Below are 17501 nucleotides of genomic sequence, written 5' to 3' on the forward strand. Positions count from 1 at the left end.
AGGATAGAGCGGTAGATAATGGATGGAGAAACATTTTCCCGAGCAGTTCATGGCCTAAATCGCAAGATTGAGTTCCAACAGGTGCCTGGTTGGAGATGTTTGTGTCTGTCATGGCGCATGGCGAGGCTGCGTAAGACTGGAATGTCCATTTTTATGCAGAATCTATGGTCTGAATGCACCCAATGTGTCCTGCATGGACCACGTCATCACCTGATGACCTCTGACCTGCTGCAGTTTCACAGTGAACTGGAAGTTCAATGGAAGGCCCAGGTTTCTGCTCTGATGGCACAGAGCAGCATGGGATTGCGCCTTGTGTGTCAGACGTTACCACCATGTGTTGAACTGAAGTAGATGGACGCACATCCAAATCTCACACTGTGGGCAAGGCCATGGTCAGTGCTAATCAATGAGGAGTGGAGTGACATTTACACTTTATAAGTGGATTCAATTCAGATCCATTCAACGACAGTATTTCAAGACCATGTGTGAGGGTTTGGTGGATCCAAGTCATATAAAAGCATAATTCACACTACAGTTTGGGCAAATCGCAGCCAATCACAGACCAGGATGAGGGTGACAGTTGTAGTTCATCATAACGAAGAAGAGGACGGACAAGTCAGTCAACCTGTAGACCTGAATCTGGTTCCACTATCAAAACCACTAACATTTGCTGTGATACCGTTTGTTCTCTATGACTCATCATGAACCCCAGCTGGGTGTCAGTCAGCTGTGTTTCCGATGGCATGACGGCCAGCGGGGGTGACATTTGGAGCTGTGCACACGATACCGTGATATTCTTGCTTTTTTTAATCATCATATGTTCAAAGACATGTTCAAAATAACCTAAATTAATTGTCATGACAGGACATATCATAGTGACACATGACTGTTTGGACCTGATTTGACTGTACAGTGAAAAGTTTCTCATGACCTTGGTGGAATTAATTTGTCGTCAACTCTATTAAAATTGAATTGATTGAAGTAATTTGCTTCTTCAAGGTTAGAATAATAAACACCTGGTTAAAGTTAGGGAAAGGTTGGAAAGGAGACGCGTATTAAAGTGTGATGAGTCATCCACCGCCAAACACAGACTCTGTTGTTGTGTATTAGCGTCACCTGGATCCCTCCTTTGCTCGTGTCATACGCACTGAGGCCATATGTCATCGTGGGGCACTTGTTAAAACCACTGATGCTGCCAAAGCTTTTCCTCACAAGAGAAGTGTAAAATCAAATCAAAAGAAAATAGATAAAGCTTTCCACATTGCTCCAAACGCACAAAGTGCTATACTTATCGATTCATATTCACTCATTCAATCCTTCATATACAGTACGGGAACTAAACTGTGGCTGTGAGAGAAACTCCATAATAACCTGTGACCTCTCTCTGCATGTAAACCAGTTTGTGTGTGTTTTTGTTTTCCAGCGCTTGTGATGCTGCTCAGGTTATTGGTCTACTTTGTAACTGTGGCTGTGGGATGGTTGTGTTCCGTGGGGTTGTGTGTGTGTGTGTGTTGTGCTGGGAGAGTAAGGTGTTCAGGTGTGTGTGTGTGTGTGTGTGTCTGTGCTCAGAGTCAGTGCCAGGTGTTCTGCGTTTAACGCTCACTGCCTTCGCTCTCGCTTGGGGCGAAACATCTAACCTCACACAAACACACACGACCAACAAACGCAGAGAAAACAACAGTTGAATCACAACAAATTGTCTCGTCGTCTTTTTTATCTCTAGTTTTTTTTTTCTGCTGCCATCACGCTATCGTCACTCTGTCCCAACTCCAACCTTTGCACTGACTTTGACTTTTCTTTCATCTGACTCTGTCTGTGCTGTTCTGTTTCTCAAATGACCCTTTCACTGACATCACTGCATGCTCTCTCTCTCACACACACACACACACACTCACGCACACACACACACACGTGCGCTGCCTGTCAAGAAAATAAGGGTTTACCTCTGTGTAGATTAGCACAAACACCAGAGGTGATTCATCACGTCTGCATGAACCAACACATCATAAGAACTCAGACGTTAACAACAAATCAAACAAATATCAACTCTTTCATTTGTCCACACACACACACACACACACACACACACTTATAACCTCAGAAGTGTGTCCCTCCATCGCTCCACATTTACTCTCACACTTAATTCTAACTCTTACCGTGAGTGTGGGGATGACTGTGACAAGCGAGTAGATGAGCACCGGCGGGATCTTGCTGGCGTCCTCTGGACCGGGGTAGGGCTTAGAAAAGGTCTTGTCATAGCAGAAGAAGCCCTGGATGTGCACCGGGAAGGTGTCCGTGTACTCAAAGTAATAAGCCAGCAGCACCGTCCCAGCCATGATCACCAGCTGGAAATAGAACATTATCCCTCCGTTAGGAAGCCAGAGGACACAAGGTGATGCAGAGAAGGGAGAGGTGGAGGTGGTAGAGGAGGAGGAGGAGGAGGAGGAGAGGAAGACGGGAGTATCAAGTCCCTGTTCCCCTCAGCCACAGGATGATGCATAGGAATTATGGAGCAGGAGACAGACAGAGGGAGAGGTTCTGTGTTTGTAACAAGACAGAGGGTGAGAAAGAGAGAAGTGTAAGAGAGAGAGGGAGGGTGGGGAGAGCAAAACAGAGTGTGGGAACGATAACAAGACAAGAAAGACAAAAGATAATCTGCAAGGAGGCTTGTCTCTCGAAGAGATGAACAAAAAAAACAGAATAAAAGAGGGTTCCACCACCACAAGCTTCAAAAACATTGAAGTGCAGAGCGAGTGAGAGTAAGAGTAAGGAAGCGAGGGAGGGAGGGAGGGAGGGAGGCAGGTGGGAGGGAGGGAGAGAAAGGGGTAGCAGCCTTTATGCTGCAAGCACTCATGAAATCTACTGTTGAGCGGTGGGTGTATTTGTGGATTGTGTGTGTGCACGAACATGATTGTGGGCTGTGAGGACACATTTTGTCTAACACCCGTCTTTGTGAGGACATTTGAACGTTGGGAGGACATGTTGGCTGGTCCTCAGAAATCTGAGGGTCAGGACTTGGTTTCAGGGTTTAGGTTCAGTTGAGACATTAACTGGTTATGGTTAAGTTTAGGGCTAAGGCTTTGCTTTTCTGTCCAAATGAATGGAAGTCAATGCATGTCCTTAAAAGGACAGCTGTGCAAACCTGTGTGTGAGTGTATGTGTGTGTGGCAAGAGCCAACATCTGATGACACCTCGGATCGAAAGTTCAATCTATGAATAAACCTTTTATTTGGATTATGCTTTCCAGTTTAAAGATCCAGTCAAGACACAGGACCACACACTTTCAGGGATTTGGGATTTAACATGACGTCAGTGACTGTCTGTGTACAAGTTACAGTTCTGAACAAAAAGTTCTAAACTGTTGAGGTTAAAATCGTGTATGTTGACCTCACACTACAGGATAATTTGGCCAGATAATCTGTTCAGATCATCCTAAAATAAGAAGGCACCACACGGGCCACATCAGGACCAAGATCAGGTGGTGTTTGAGTTCTAAATTGCCTGCACCATGTGATCAGATAGCATGGAATGGGAATAAACGTAGATAGATGTAGTGTTGGTCTGCTCAGCCACATCACTCTGACCCAAGACATACGTAACTCCACCCACATCTGTAAGATCAACCCTAACATACATTTACTGTGACAGCAGTGCTATAACATATATATATATATATAATAACGTGTCAAGGACTTAGTGTGTCCTCCATCACTTACACTTGAACATGAGCAGAACCTTGACTCATTTCAATCTAAATAAAGTGGATTCCTAATTAAAGTTAAAATTAACCCTGTTTCATATCGAAAAAATATGACACAAGGTTTATTTATGCTTCTGAAAGATCGTTAACTCTCAATTACATCATTCCGTTCAAAACATACGTATATACAGTATGTGTATATACACAGTATACAGTATGTACACTCGCACATACACGGACATGTGTATTTGTTGCTTTATTTGTGTCTAAGTGAACTTCTTCTGCGTCTCCCTCGGGGAAGATGTGTTTTGCTGTCTGCGGTTGTCATGGTGAAGAGATGGCCGAGAAATTGGGTTTACAATACTTAGTATTTTTAGTGCTTCCACACTGTGTTGGTAAAGAGCAGTCTTTTTGTTTGGGGTAATGCTAGCGACTGTGCTCGTGAGTGTGCGTGTGCGCGTGTGTGTGTGTGTGTGTGCATGTGTGCGTGCACTTGTGCACCTGATAGGAGGTTTTCGGGGTGAGCTTGCTTGGACCGACAGAGGAAGGGTTTTGATATGTGCGTGACTCATGGAGCTTTACCTTGTTTTCTCTTTTGATAACATTGGCGTTCCTCCTCCTCCTCTGCATTTCTGTGACTCATGCCTGGGACTGTTAAACTGAAGGAACACCACTAATTCACGAGGCTGCCTTAAAGCGACACAGTGTAGGATTTCAACCTTTAAATAATGTCCCCGAGATTACTTTGATGATGCAGGGGGAATGTCTGCATCGCCAGGTTTCGGGTCTTCGGGTCACATGTCCATTCATATGATGTTTTTCAATACATTCTCTCGTCACCTTAATTTACATTTAACTATGCTTAGTACTTGGACCATACTACTAGTTTTTCCATTTTCAAACAGCATTTACCTCCAACAAAAATCATCTACCTCCAGACTACTAACACACACTATCACACAACTGCTAACATCTTTTCATGTGTCGTTCCACGCTGGTGGAATGACCTACTGAAAGCTCCCAGAACATCCTGTCTATCTTCAAGAAGCTCTTGAAGACCCAGCTCTTCCAAGAGCCTCGTTCTGTCCCAGCACTCACCTTTACCCACTTCCCCTGCACCATCACTTGGATCCACTTCTGCACTCTCACCCTCCGTCAGGCCACTGTTCCCATCTAATGGATTTTTTTCTATTTCAATCTCAATCCATCTGTCTTCTCTGTCCAAAATGTGCATTTCTATATTCTCAACAGAGCGTCCGTTTTCCTGACTTCCTGCGGAGTTTGCTCTCGTGTGTTGAGCCATGCGTCGTCTTAAGGGGTTGTTCAGTTTCTCCAATGTACAGGTCAGTACATTCCTCCCTGCAGTGGAGCGCATAAACCAAGTTACTCTTCTGGGTGTGAGGTGCGCAGTCTTTTGGGGTGTACCAGTCTTTGTCTAAGGGTTCAAGTGGTCCAATGTGTGCTAGTATAAACAGGGGAGTAGATGATTCTCTCCTTTGCAGCATTAGAAAAGTGAAAGTCAGTGTTAATGAAGCTTTTCCTTTACACCTCATTGTTTCCAAAAAATGTCTCTATTTCTGAGTAAACTGTCATCCTGGAGTTTTAAATCTAAACTTCAAAAACACCGGGGTAATATGGAGGGCAAGTACATGCAGAGCAGGAATTATGCTTCGTTTTTTTTCTTTTTAAATAAAAATGCAGTGATGTAGAGATGTTGACTTAGAGACTGCATTTTATTTTCATCCCTTTCTTCTAATCAAAAAAGCGGGGAACGTAGAGCACAGCATCTCACGCTGACTTATTCTACAGCAGCGACAGAAGGACAGATCAATGGCAATGACGACTCGCGGCTTATCGCGATGAAAGGTCACATTACAGCGAGTCATGTCGGAGGCTGTCACGGGCAGACGAGAAGCTGCCTGATCGGCGCGTCTTCGTCTGCTCCCGACCTTCTAAGAGGATGTCACCGCTGCCCTCGGAGCCCGACTTCAACAACATCGCACTTCGCAGCCGTCAGGTTATCAAGCCATTTCCACACTTCGCCTCATTACACGCCAACTGAGATCTAACTCAATTATTCCAGGTATGCGGATATTTCCAACAAGCTTCACTTCCTTCCACAGAGTGTGGGTAAGTGGAACGAGTCACACAGGATATTAGTGTCTCGTTGATTTCACTGAGGTGATGTGAAATGTGCTCATCAGAGATAAAGACCAATCCTTTATGAATGAACAGACAATGGACAATAATTACGAGCATGTACTTTAAATTGCATTACTTTTCCGTTATACTAGTATGACACATTACTGTACTACTTATTTAAGAAGGGTTTTCTGGACAATTAATTGAATTAAATTGACTTCATGGTGAAGGACAATTTGTTTGACCTATTTCTGAGCGTGCCATTAAACATGATTTGATTGGCTGAGGCTGGGAAAGTTGAACAATTTCAACCTCTGACGCACACCGGGTGAGCAAAGCAACACAATAGAGCTCCGCACGCCACTGGCAGGTAAAGAACATGGCTCATCCCGTAGACTTAGACAGTAGACAGCACATAAATCAGGCAATATCTCAGAACACTTGTCTGTTTCAATCATAAAAGTGAAGATTGAAGATTGGCCACTGTGCCACATGTTAATGTGTGAAAGTGTTACCATTCAAACAGAAGACATCGGATTAACTCTGGGTAAATAATGGACTCGGTCTAACTGAGATACAAGTCTGCAATTATTGACATTACACTGTGTGCTGCTCACGCTGACACTTCACTGCACAGTTTACATCTACAGAGACCGATCGAGTGACAGAGTGAATATATAGCGGAACCTTATAATGCCCCCGCGTGCTTTTTAAGAGTTTAGAAACAGGTGGAGAGGACATTACTCCAGACCTGCAGCATCCTGACATCTTCAACTTCCTGATTAACTTCCCTTCATTTTCCTCCAGAGAGTCGCTGAAAGTTTACAAGAGCCTGGAAGTGGTTCCCCGTCCATGTCTCTGGCTGTTTTGGCATCCCGGCACAATGGCTACAATCTACAATCTTCACTTTTATGATGAAAACAACAAGTTTTTCTGAGATACTGCCTGATTTATGTGTCGTCTCCTGTATAAGTCAATGGGATGAGCCATGTTCTTACCTGCCAGTGGGCGTGTTATAGAGTTGGAGCTCTACAGACCCACAATGCAGTTAGGCAACGTTTGACTGTTTCAATTTGTCACTAAGTGTTGGACAAAATCAGTCAATTTTGTTTTTGACACGGACGCATGTTTTACGGCGGAACGACAAACCTGCTGACTTAACTCACGTAAAGGGAACATCACAGGTTGTACATCAAGTGTGTGACATTACCACAGAGTCTCCAGTGCCCCATTTAGTATGAGTATGAACATAAAGTAAAAACATCAGCGAGTCAAAGCTTGTTCCATGTGATACATGTGATACTTTAGTTGGATATTACCGGTGGCAGAAAGGTCAGAGAATTGAACCGTCATGTTCCCAAAGCCACAAGCTGATGAGATTCTGCTCTTTTCTTAAACAACTATTCACTTTTACCTGATCTCTATCCGTATGTTTGACAGCAGAAATGTCACTGTGCCCCTCTCCACCTTTAAATACTGTCCCGCTCAGAGTCACCGCCTCAACCCCCCCGTCTGTACAAGTCACGGCAACGGCCGATGGCATGTGAGGGACCGACCACAGTGAGCTGCCCTGGAAAGTAGCATCACTTGCCCTCTTTTCCCATAACCTGGATTTGTTTTGTTTTTAAAAACACACACAATCCTTAATTTGCTGGTGCAAATGACTATCAGTGTTTGACAGCTTTACAGCATCAGTCATATTTGATTATCTCTACTAATACTTAATTCATGTAAAGGCATGTTTCTTTAATGATGACCATCTAAATATAGACCTGTGTCTATTATAAGAGTGTTGTTAGTGTACAACAGAGGGTTTCACACTTATTCCTCTGTGTCATTTCCAGTTACTGACCTAGTGATGCAGTTTTAAAGATGATTTTGACCTAAAATAAAATTTAGAAAACTATAAATAAGTGAAAGGCATAGATAGTTCAACATGAACTGTGGTATATGACTTTTTTCAGTCATTTTTAAGCTCAGTATTGTTATTGGTACCCCAATAATGCAGTATTTAAGAAGTGTCTTTTAAAGTCAGCTCCACAGTAAAACACCTATGTCATTTCTTCAGTTTTCAGTGATACATAAGCTCGTATTCATGTGCAGATGGTGAAATAGCTTTCATATTGATCAAATGTTGGTACAGTCTTACATCAGATTTTATAAAACTGCTGTCTCAAATTTAAAAACTAACATACACAGAGGCTCTCGTGTTTTTCCCTTTACTGAGCAAAATAAGCACACTTTCATACTGCTAGGAGTTAAAGCTGACTCACGTCTGTTTGCTATTTGTACGCTGCATCTTTCACCTGAACAGGGCTCTGTCAAGCAAAACTATCAGACCTGACTGGGGGAGCATGGCTTACAGTCTGTCCGGACACAACACAGGAACTTATTTGACAATGATTTAAATTTGTTTGCATTTAAATCAAACAGATGTACCACCACATGCAGAACTTCAGTTAAAAATAAAAGATTATTTATGCTAAAATGTTCCCTGTAGCAGCCATAACGCTTTGACATGTGTCACGTTGTCTTTCTTTTTGCGTCTTCCCTCCTTTCTCTCTCTCGCTTTAATCTCCGGAGGTTGACTCCGGCCCCTGGACGCTGTTAAAGCCGTGTTTCCAGAAAGAGCAGTTTTGTGTTGTACGGACAGAGGATCTGGAGCAGAAGGACGACGAGGCACAGGGGTCCGGCGTCAGGCGCAAGCTGTCCATTAACAGGCCTGCTCTCAGTGCACGCTACATTGCACCTGGCCAGCATGACAAGATGAGGAGGAGGAGGAGGAGGAGGACACTCAGTGGAAGGAAGGAGGCAGGAAAGAAGTGAATAAGAAACAAGAATAGGAGAAGGTGAATGCGCAATAAGGAGGTGGGACAAGATAAGGGAGATGATGAAGATGAGGCAAGGACAGTGGATGGAATGGAGTGTGATTGTGTTTCAGGTAAATGAAACAAGAAAGGAGGGAGTGATGAGGAACAGGTGCGAAAGCTCTCGGGTAAAAGTGGAAAAACTGAACCACCTCCTCCTCCTCTCTTCTCTTCTTCCTCCTCTCTTCTCTTCTCTTCTTCCTCCTCCTTGTTGTTCCGACAGAGGCTTCTGCTTCTCTCCACCTCACACAGATTCCCCAGTGTTGACAGCATCAAAGGTGATGACTGTGATGCAGCTTGTCGAATGTTGAACATGACAATAAAGACGATTACGCTTTCATGCTCAGTCACCGTAGGTGGCTGCGACGGCGCCTGTGCAACTTCAACCGCATGGTTTTTTGACAGCTTTCTCTCCCTCTCTCCCTCTCCCTCTCTCCCTCACTCTCTCTCTATGACTGAGAGGGATTATGGAAAGATGTCTAAATCTGCATAAGCGTGCCAGAATATTCAGCAAGATAGTGCCAACTCTTTGTTGGTAGCATTTCAAGCGTTTTTAAAGCAGCTATAAGTGATATTTACCGCACATAAAGTTAAGTCAAAGGGGAATTATGTCTGGAATCCCCTTATGTTTAGCAATATGTCTTATACGACGGAATATTAGGGCCAAACTCAACATTTTTATGTTTTTTAAATCTTTCGAGAATAAAGTCATAATATTATGAGAATAAAGTGGTAATATGAGAATAAAGTGAAATAATGTGTTTTTTTAATATTACGACGTTATACTTGTAATATTACAACTTTATTCCCATAAAATTAGGATTTTATACTCTTAAAATTATGACTATTTTAATATTACGACTTTATTCTTCTAATATTACAACTTTATTCTCGAAAGATTACATTTTTTTCCCTTCAGTTCGGCCCTAATACTCACTACTATCATTTTCAAGTTGTTTTCACCCAAACTAAAGTATGAATCATTCAAGTTTCATGTCTTTATGTTACATCAGTAAAGATTTGTATCTGTATTTCCTGTCTTCATATGTGAGTCGTGTCTACCTTTGATTAGTCTCTGCCATTGGAAGGTTGATTATAGAATAACAACGAGCATCACCAACGTCACATAAAATCCTCAGCTCTGAATCTGTCTCATGATATAATGACGCGACGATACGGCCGGACCTGGTAACGCGCTCATTCCTGCTTCTCTTCCACTTTTTTTCTACTGCTTAATGTTTTTACAGCTTCCTGTGTCTCCGTCCAAACATTTTATTTTGTCATAAGGTCTGGACAGTGTTTTAAGGCAGCTTTTATACCAGTTATTAGTTTGGGCTAAAGTAAATATCAGACAGTCTGGACCAAAAGAAGAAATATTGAATTTATATAATATTGGCTTCTCATTTTCTTTTCTTTATTAAACCCTTTAACACAAGCGTATCACAGATGACACGTTTGTAAAAGAGCACTTTGCATTATCGTAACTACGCAACGGTCTGTATTAAAGCTGAGAAGTTGCACGTCAAAACCAATATGTGGTTTTTACGGTAATTTCACGCGTGCTGTTGCAGGAAGCTGGTGAATCAGTGTTTTTGTCATTAGAGAAGAGAGAGTTGGAAAAAATGCCTGAGACAAAGACTGAAACAAATGTTATTTTAAATATGTTTTATCCTGTTCATCCTGTTGCAGTGTTTTTTCATTGTACATTTTTAATACAGTATTTTAACGTGTAGTAAATTGTAAATAACTGCCAGATATTTAAAGTTATTCTGGAAAATAACAGGACTCACAGGATAATTTTCTGGCTTTTTCTGGTTAAAATAAGCAACAAAAAAAAAAGAACATTGGACATTTTGAGGTGTTAAAGGGTTAATAGTTGTTTTTTTGTTTTTTAAAGAATATAGTATTATAGCACCACGTCTTCAAATGTATTATAACATATTATGTTAGGTTTCTTTTTGAAGTCCATGTGTTGCCTCGTATTTCCCTCCGTGTGAAGCTCTCCAAAGACGTCTGATGCACAACTTTATGTGTCGCTAAGACGACTCCAAAAACAGCATCACTGGTTCTCATCCAGACTCAGACGGCGTTGGCACCACAGCCTCCGTGTGAATGTTGTCTAAAGTGATCGCTGTGGTTGCACCTTATATATATAAAGATTGAATTGAATTGTTGGTTACATGATGATGTAGTACGTTTGTTTCTGTGTTAAAGAGGAGAAACACAGTTTCTGACCCACTGATGGATCGAGGTTTCCTCTGCTACATCTACATCCACTGAGGAGTGTGACCTTGTGTTATTTTATAGTGAGTTGGAGTCTTGTTTCCTCAACTCGTTTCAGCCAAAAACCTCCTACCTGCCATCGAGGCTGCCAGTGCAGCAACCAAACCAACCCACACCCTGTACTCCCACTCACATATCCCCACATAGTACTACAGTATTTCCTTGTTGCCTCTTATTCACCCATCATTAAACAAAAGAAAATATCCTGCACTCAAATGGAAAGATTTCTGTCATCCTAACGTGGGTTATCCACTGTGAAGTGGAAAGTGACAGGCGGTCAGTGCTAATTACAGCTTCACAGCAGGCGTTGGAATAGCTCAGTGATCTGGACTGATCTCTAATCTATCATTCCAAATATAAGAGAGGCTCCCTGTAGAGACCGAGAAGACGGGAAACCTTTTTTTCGTCTTTCTTTTTACTTCTCCAGGCAGAAGCAGCCGCTGTGACACAGTGCATGTTATTTTGCTCAAGACTGGTTTTAACCGGAGTAAGGGTTTCGTTTGGATTTCGAAAGATTGGTTTGCATTGAAAAATGAAAAAATAAAAACAGGATTATCGCCTCATTGCGTTGTATGTAGCACTGTTTTTTGTCTGTTAACTTTGATTTAAACTGTATTCAATCATAATCATAATAAAGTGTAAGGGGTCAATTAAAAATTATATTTTAACCGGGTTTGTGGTGTGAATCATTTTAGCATCTGTTAAGCTACATTTTACAGAGAAACTAAACTTACATTACGTAAATGTAGGTAAATTAGGCATTATTTGTGCATTATAAATAAAGATTTCATCATAACCTTTCAGCATAATGTAAATCCAGTGATCAAACGGCACACATGTTCTCATCGGTTATGTTTACAGCTTTTATGACATAAATGTTAGTACTTCAATCATACACTCCTGCCTATACTGCAGCTTCAGAGGAGATAATGTAATTGCTCACCATAAGTTTTTGGAACTGTGTGGGTTTGTAGATTAGCATTGTATATAAAAAAAAAAACACTCCTATAATGATTTAAAGTTTTTTTAAAGCTCCCTTAATGTGCATCATTGACATGTTTCCTAAATGATGACAGACACAGCGACGGGAAAACAATAATATTTGAGGGGTGGCTTTTGCTCCACATCCATACTATGAGCAAAACATGATAAATAGATGCGGGATGTTGAATAAATGCTTTTCACATTAAAATGACCCCCAGAGGTTTGTGATTTGTTTATAAGAAAATGAAAATAAGGATTGTGGATTGGAAAGGTTTAAAAAAGTCAAGGCATGAGAAAAGGAAAGCAGAAAGAAGAGAAGAGGATGAAGGGAGTGGCTTGGGATGAGGTGAGTGAATCAAAGGGGGGGGAGAAGAGGTTTTCTGTGAGAGTTTTGGCCTGGAATTCTCTGAGTGCATGTGTGTTTATGGGCCAGTGAGGTGACAACAGACATGAAGAGAGCTTTTGTACTGTATTTATGTGGAAAACGGGACTGAAAGGGGAGAAGATGAGAGGAATGTCGCTTTAATCATCCTCCAGTTTAGTCCTGTTCTTCTCATTTAAAATAAAAAACCAAAAAACACACACCTCTCATGTTGCTCTCATTTCATCCCCTGCCATCAGCCTCATAATGGCTTTTCAACATCATATTAAAACAGTAATAACAATGAGGATCCACTTTCCTTTGCATCTTTTCACCGTGGTCAAATCCACACCCCTGCAATGCACACAGCACTGTGTGGAAACCCTGTGCATTCATTCGCACTACTGAGATTACACTGCAGCAAAGACGACCTGCCCTGAGTCACAGAGTGCTAAACTACACAGCAGCACAACAGCGTTTGCTTTACTTTGTGCTTCAGAAAGAACGGTGAATGCATGGATTCCTTTAACCCAGAAGTAGTTTAAGGTAAAAATTAAAATAATATTACAACGACCGAGCAAAGTAATACATTACTTGACTGTTTTTGTCCTTTCGATGTCTTATTGAAGATCATATGATGATGTGTAAGTTATATATGAAGGAATATGACCCATTTTGTTTTTGCTTTGACAGTCTGTCATGTTTGCAGTTCTCATTTCTATGTCAATAACGTGGATTTAGCTCCAGAAGAAACTTATTGTACATTCAATTCAATTCAATCTTATTTGTACAGCGCCAAATCACAACATTCATTATCTTATGGCACTGTACATAGTAAGGCAGAAATCTTTACAAAAAAGACCGTTCTGAATGAGCTCGCTTCATCGTATTTACAAAAGCAGCACAGTAATATGACGAGTGATGTAACTTACTACTTTGGATAGCAAGTAATAATCCTGTGTGAGCTGCGTCGGCCTTTGACTGGTTTGTCAACACTCGTCCACAAACTACAAGTTCATCATATCGACTGAAATGCTTCGATAAATCAACGCGGCACTCAAAGCTTCTTTCTGCTGTGGACGGAAAGTAATGAAACAAGAAACTTACGCCAACATGTTGTCTCAAAAGAAATAATAGTTTGTTAATCCATACACATGCAGATTAAGGGATTAGGTACATTGGACACTCTAAAATCAGGGGCGGTAGAACAGCACATACAGACCTGTAATCACATGTCATTTAGCCAATAATCTGATATTTAAAGCTAAAAGCGAGGGGGACAAATACAAATGAGCCCCCCCTTATAATCCCTCCTCTGGTTGCGGCTGTGTTTTCAAAGTCGACATTTGATTTATTTACTTTATCGTCGGGGTAACTTTGATTAGTGTGAGACATGACATATCTTGCGGGGCGAGTACAATTGCACGGCGGGCCAGATGTGGACCACGTGCCTCTAGTTTGACACCTGTGCTCTAAATTGAGAGTAGGTGTGACTGTGAGAGTGGAGGGTTGTCTCTTTTGAATTTGAATTGAATTGACTTTATTCCTCCCCCAGGGGGGAAACATACATTTACCACAGCTCAGTTGTGAAAAAAGAGAATAGAATAAAAATAAGAATAAGAATAAAAAAAATATATAATAAAATAAGATTAAAAAAGAACAATTCAACAATTTTGTCTGTGTAGAGTAAAAAAACACACACCTCACACCTCACACACTTAATCTCTAAACATGTTTTTAATCCACAGCTACAGGCGAGGCCTTCATTCTCATCTGACCCACTGTTACTTTTAAAAATGGCTTTGTGACCTTCACAGATTCACATCTTCACAACTCTCTCCCGTTACCGTCGGTTACAGCCAAACCAATAAAGTCGCAAAACAAAGTTGTGAAAAATCACGGCTAATTAAAGCCACGATAAGAATTTATATTCAGACGGGGGGAAAAAAATGTGCTTAAAAAAAACAACGTGAGTTGTGGAAACAAAGAAAAGGTCAGCGCATGCCTCGCTGCGGTGGGGGTTTGAAAGTCTCTCGGGCTCGTTCTGCATCATAGACTCAATCTGGAGCCGCCGCCCAGAACCAAACAGCTGCTCCTGTTTAGGATGTTTGTCGACTTTAAACCAAACAAGAGTCTGCTGGCGTTTCACGTGCTTGATCACGACTCACAGATGATGAACACGCATGTGTTCGGAGCCCCAACTCTTGCCTTTTCCATCCAGTGGATATTTAGCAATATTTATAGTAATATTGAGTGTAGCGACGGCAACATCTGTACGTTCAGCTACTGTATGTGTGATGAACAGGGATGGGTGGTGGTGGTGGTGGTGGTGGTGGTGGTGGTCTTTGTTTGCCTGGGGAGAGTTCCGCTGACAGGTGTGAAGCTTCCACAGTGTTACCCACCATTAAACACACAGCGGCCTATTTATAGAGACAGAGGATGCACCTAAACACACGTGGATGTGTCGTGTCTCTCCAATCGCTGCGTGTTGTTCGGGCGTTAATGAGCCCACGTTTGCACACGCGTGTTAAAAGTTCAAATGAAGCGACGAAAGAATCAATGGAAGAGAAAGTTAGTGATGATTGTGCTGACGGAGCTCGTGAGGGACACTTCAGCTGTGTTACAGCAGTGCCCTCTGGTGGAGGCATTGAAACAATTCTCCTCTTAATGACAATGCTCTGGTTCCTTAATTATATCAGGTATATTCAAGTGCATGTTCAGCTTTGTAAAAAAAATAATGCCGGAGCTGCAGCAGCAAAAAAAAAAAAAAAGCTTTTTATTTCACATTTTTCCACGCTAAAAATGATCAGAATCCAATTCTATAATTTGAAAATGTAACTCCGGAGGATTAAGAGCATTTAGATGACGACGTCATGAATCAGCACCATTATTTCATGTGAACATTCTGCATGCCTCATAATAAAGCTTTTAAAAGCTCAGCCTGACATAATAAGGACTGTGAAGTAGTGATGTGGGGAGGGGGTTAAATCTTATTCCACGTTCCATAGAAAATATATGATCCCCCTGTGCATGAATCTTGTGAGCGAATGGCAGAGTGTGGGACCATTAACAGTGACAAATGTGATGTTGATATATACACCGGACACTTAACAGCCGTACAGTGTTATAGAAATGTACGTCGAGTCCATAAACGTTTCATTTTACAGATTATAATTTGTGGTTACGGTCTGTGGTTTGAATGACGTGGAAAAAGGTAGAGGAGTAGTATAAAAGAAAAGCACAATCATTATTATATATACAACGACGATAACAATCACTATATATCATAGGGATGAAACCGTGGATGTCGATACAGATTTAAGATTAATGTGACTGTTACAGACCACATTCAGATTATTTTATTTTTTTTATGAATTAAAAATATGTAATAATGCAATTGAAGCATTTTTTCCCCAGGAAATACTGACCATCTCTGCGTCTGCATCGTTAAAATGTTAAAACTGATATTTAAGGAGAAATTGAACACTTACAAAGTCCAGCGTGAAACATTAAGGAGGGTTTATTGACAGAAATTAAATAAACACTCCTGATCAAAATTTTAAGACCAGTTGAAAAATTGCAAGAATTTACATTTTGCACTGTTGGATCTTAAGAGGGTTCTAAGTTGTGCTTCAAAATGCAAAAAGAAGAAATGGATTGTAACTGAATCCACATTTTTGTAAAGATTTAGGCTGCAGTCTTAAACTTTTGATCAGCTGATGAACAGCCTATTTCAGTTTAATGGTTGTTTGCAATAAATTGCTTAGTCAAATTTGTTTTGTCTCACTCCCATTTCTTCTTGTTGCATTTTGAAGAAATACTTCTTAAGATCCAACAGTGCAAAATGTAAATCAAATGTTTCAACTGGTCTTAAAGGAGTGTAATGTTTATATTAATGTTTAACAAATGTGTTCGCAGCCTTAGAATAAGCTAATTATATGAACTTTAGGCAAGGGTCTTGCTTTACAGAGGCCACGTAGAAGAGTAGAAGAAGAGGAGTCCTCCTTCCTCACCATTCGATTTTAGTGTGCAATTCTTACATACTGCACCTTTAATCTCAAAGCTCTTCACTCACTGTGAAGCCAAACACAGTTGTGAGTAAACACCAGTACGATCATTACACGGCTATTCCATAAAATAGAGCTTGTTAGTGTCAGCATTACAGATTTTGGGATTTATATATAAATACACTGACTCACACTCGGGTGGAAGAAGAAAGAAAGTAGGTGAAAAGGTCACAGTGGACACATGACACATGACGGTGGCCGTGTTCTATATGCAGATCTGTAAAAATGTGTTTACAGTGGTGGAGTGGGGCTTTATGTTGGCCCCTCCACTGGTCTGGATAAGTGCCTCATCAGAGACTCCTCACAACAGACAGCTGCAGTCACCACTGGAGTACACAGCAGATAAGCTTTAAACTGAAATGACTTTTAAACTGCACGTTTCACTGGCGTGGCACCAGATGCCAGTGAACAAATAAACACTTTTAAGGCTGAAGGAAAAATCTGATCTCTATCATCATCATTTCTGCTCCGAGGCTGAGAAAGGATTCAAAAGTGGATTCAAAGCAGAAAAGAGAGAAGATATTCTTGTACTACACTGTAGAGCACAGACCTAACAGCATTCTATGAATAATGGTGTCACAATGTGGGCAGCTGGGACTGGAGGGGTGAAATCTCACCAAAGTCAGATACAAGGGATGAGCACTGACACACGGGGAAGTGACGGATCAAAATGGAGGGGGACAGAGGAGACACACACGCACACACACACACACACACACACACAACAAGATGGCTGAGTGGGTACTGATAGAAGAGGTTGTGACTTGTGATTAGGCCACGGAGGATGATAGCAGGCAGAGGAAAGAAAAGGGAGAGAGGGAGTGGTGACGGAGAATAAGTCTGACTGATTGGTTTCCATGGTAACTATTGATGAGGTGGGGGGATTGAATGAAAGAGCAGGTCCGTCTGCGTTGGTATGGATTGTTGTCATATCTCACAGACACACACACGCACACATATGGCTGTTCGCAATATCACAACTGACCTGAATGAATCATCTTTTCCATTTAAAGATCCAGTGTGTAACATTAAGAAAGGATCGTTTTAGACAGAAACCATTACTATGTTTGTATTATAGCTTTAAAATGAAAATAGTT

The 17501-nt window shown here is 41.3% G+C and overlaps 1 protein-coding gene across 6 annotated transcripts in view; it reads right to left on the reverse strand.

Moving 5' to 3' along the window:
* Window positions 1-17501, reverse strand: part of plppr2a (phospholipid phosphatase related 2a) — a 69197-nt gene that overhangs the window by 19867 nt on the left and 31829 nt on the right. For 5 of the 6 annotated variants that reach the window (XM_044050877.1, XM_044050876.1, XM_044050875.1 and 2 more), the window contains exon 4: window positions 2157-2345. In XM_044050877.1, the coding sequence (XP_043906812.1) occupies window positions 2157-2345 (189 nt within the window). Of the gene's footprint in view, window positions 1-2156; window positions 2346-4798; window positions 4849-17501 lie in introns of those variants that run through there. The other variant, XM_044050879.1, reaches the window with a different exon arrangement.

Source organism: Solea senegalensis, linkage group LG19 (genome assembly GCF_019176455.1).
Source record: "Solea senegalensis isolate Sse05_10M linkage group LG19, IFAPA_SoseM_1, whole genome shotgun sequence".
In the NCBI taxonomy this organism is placed as follows: Eukaryota; Metazoa; Chordata; class Actinopteri; order Pleuronectiformes; family Soleidae; genus Solea; species Solea senegalensis.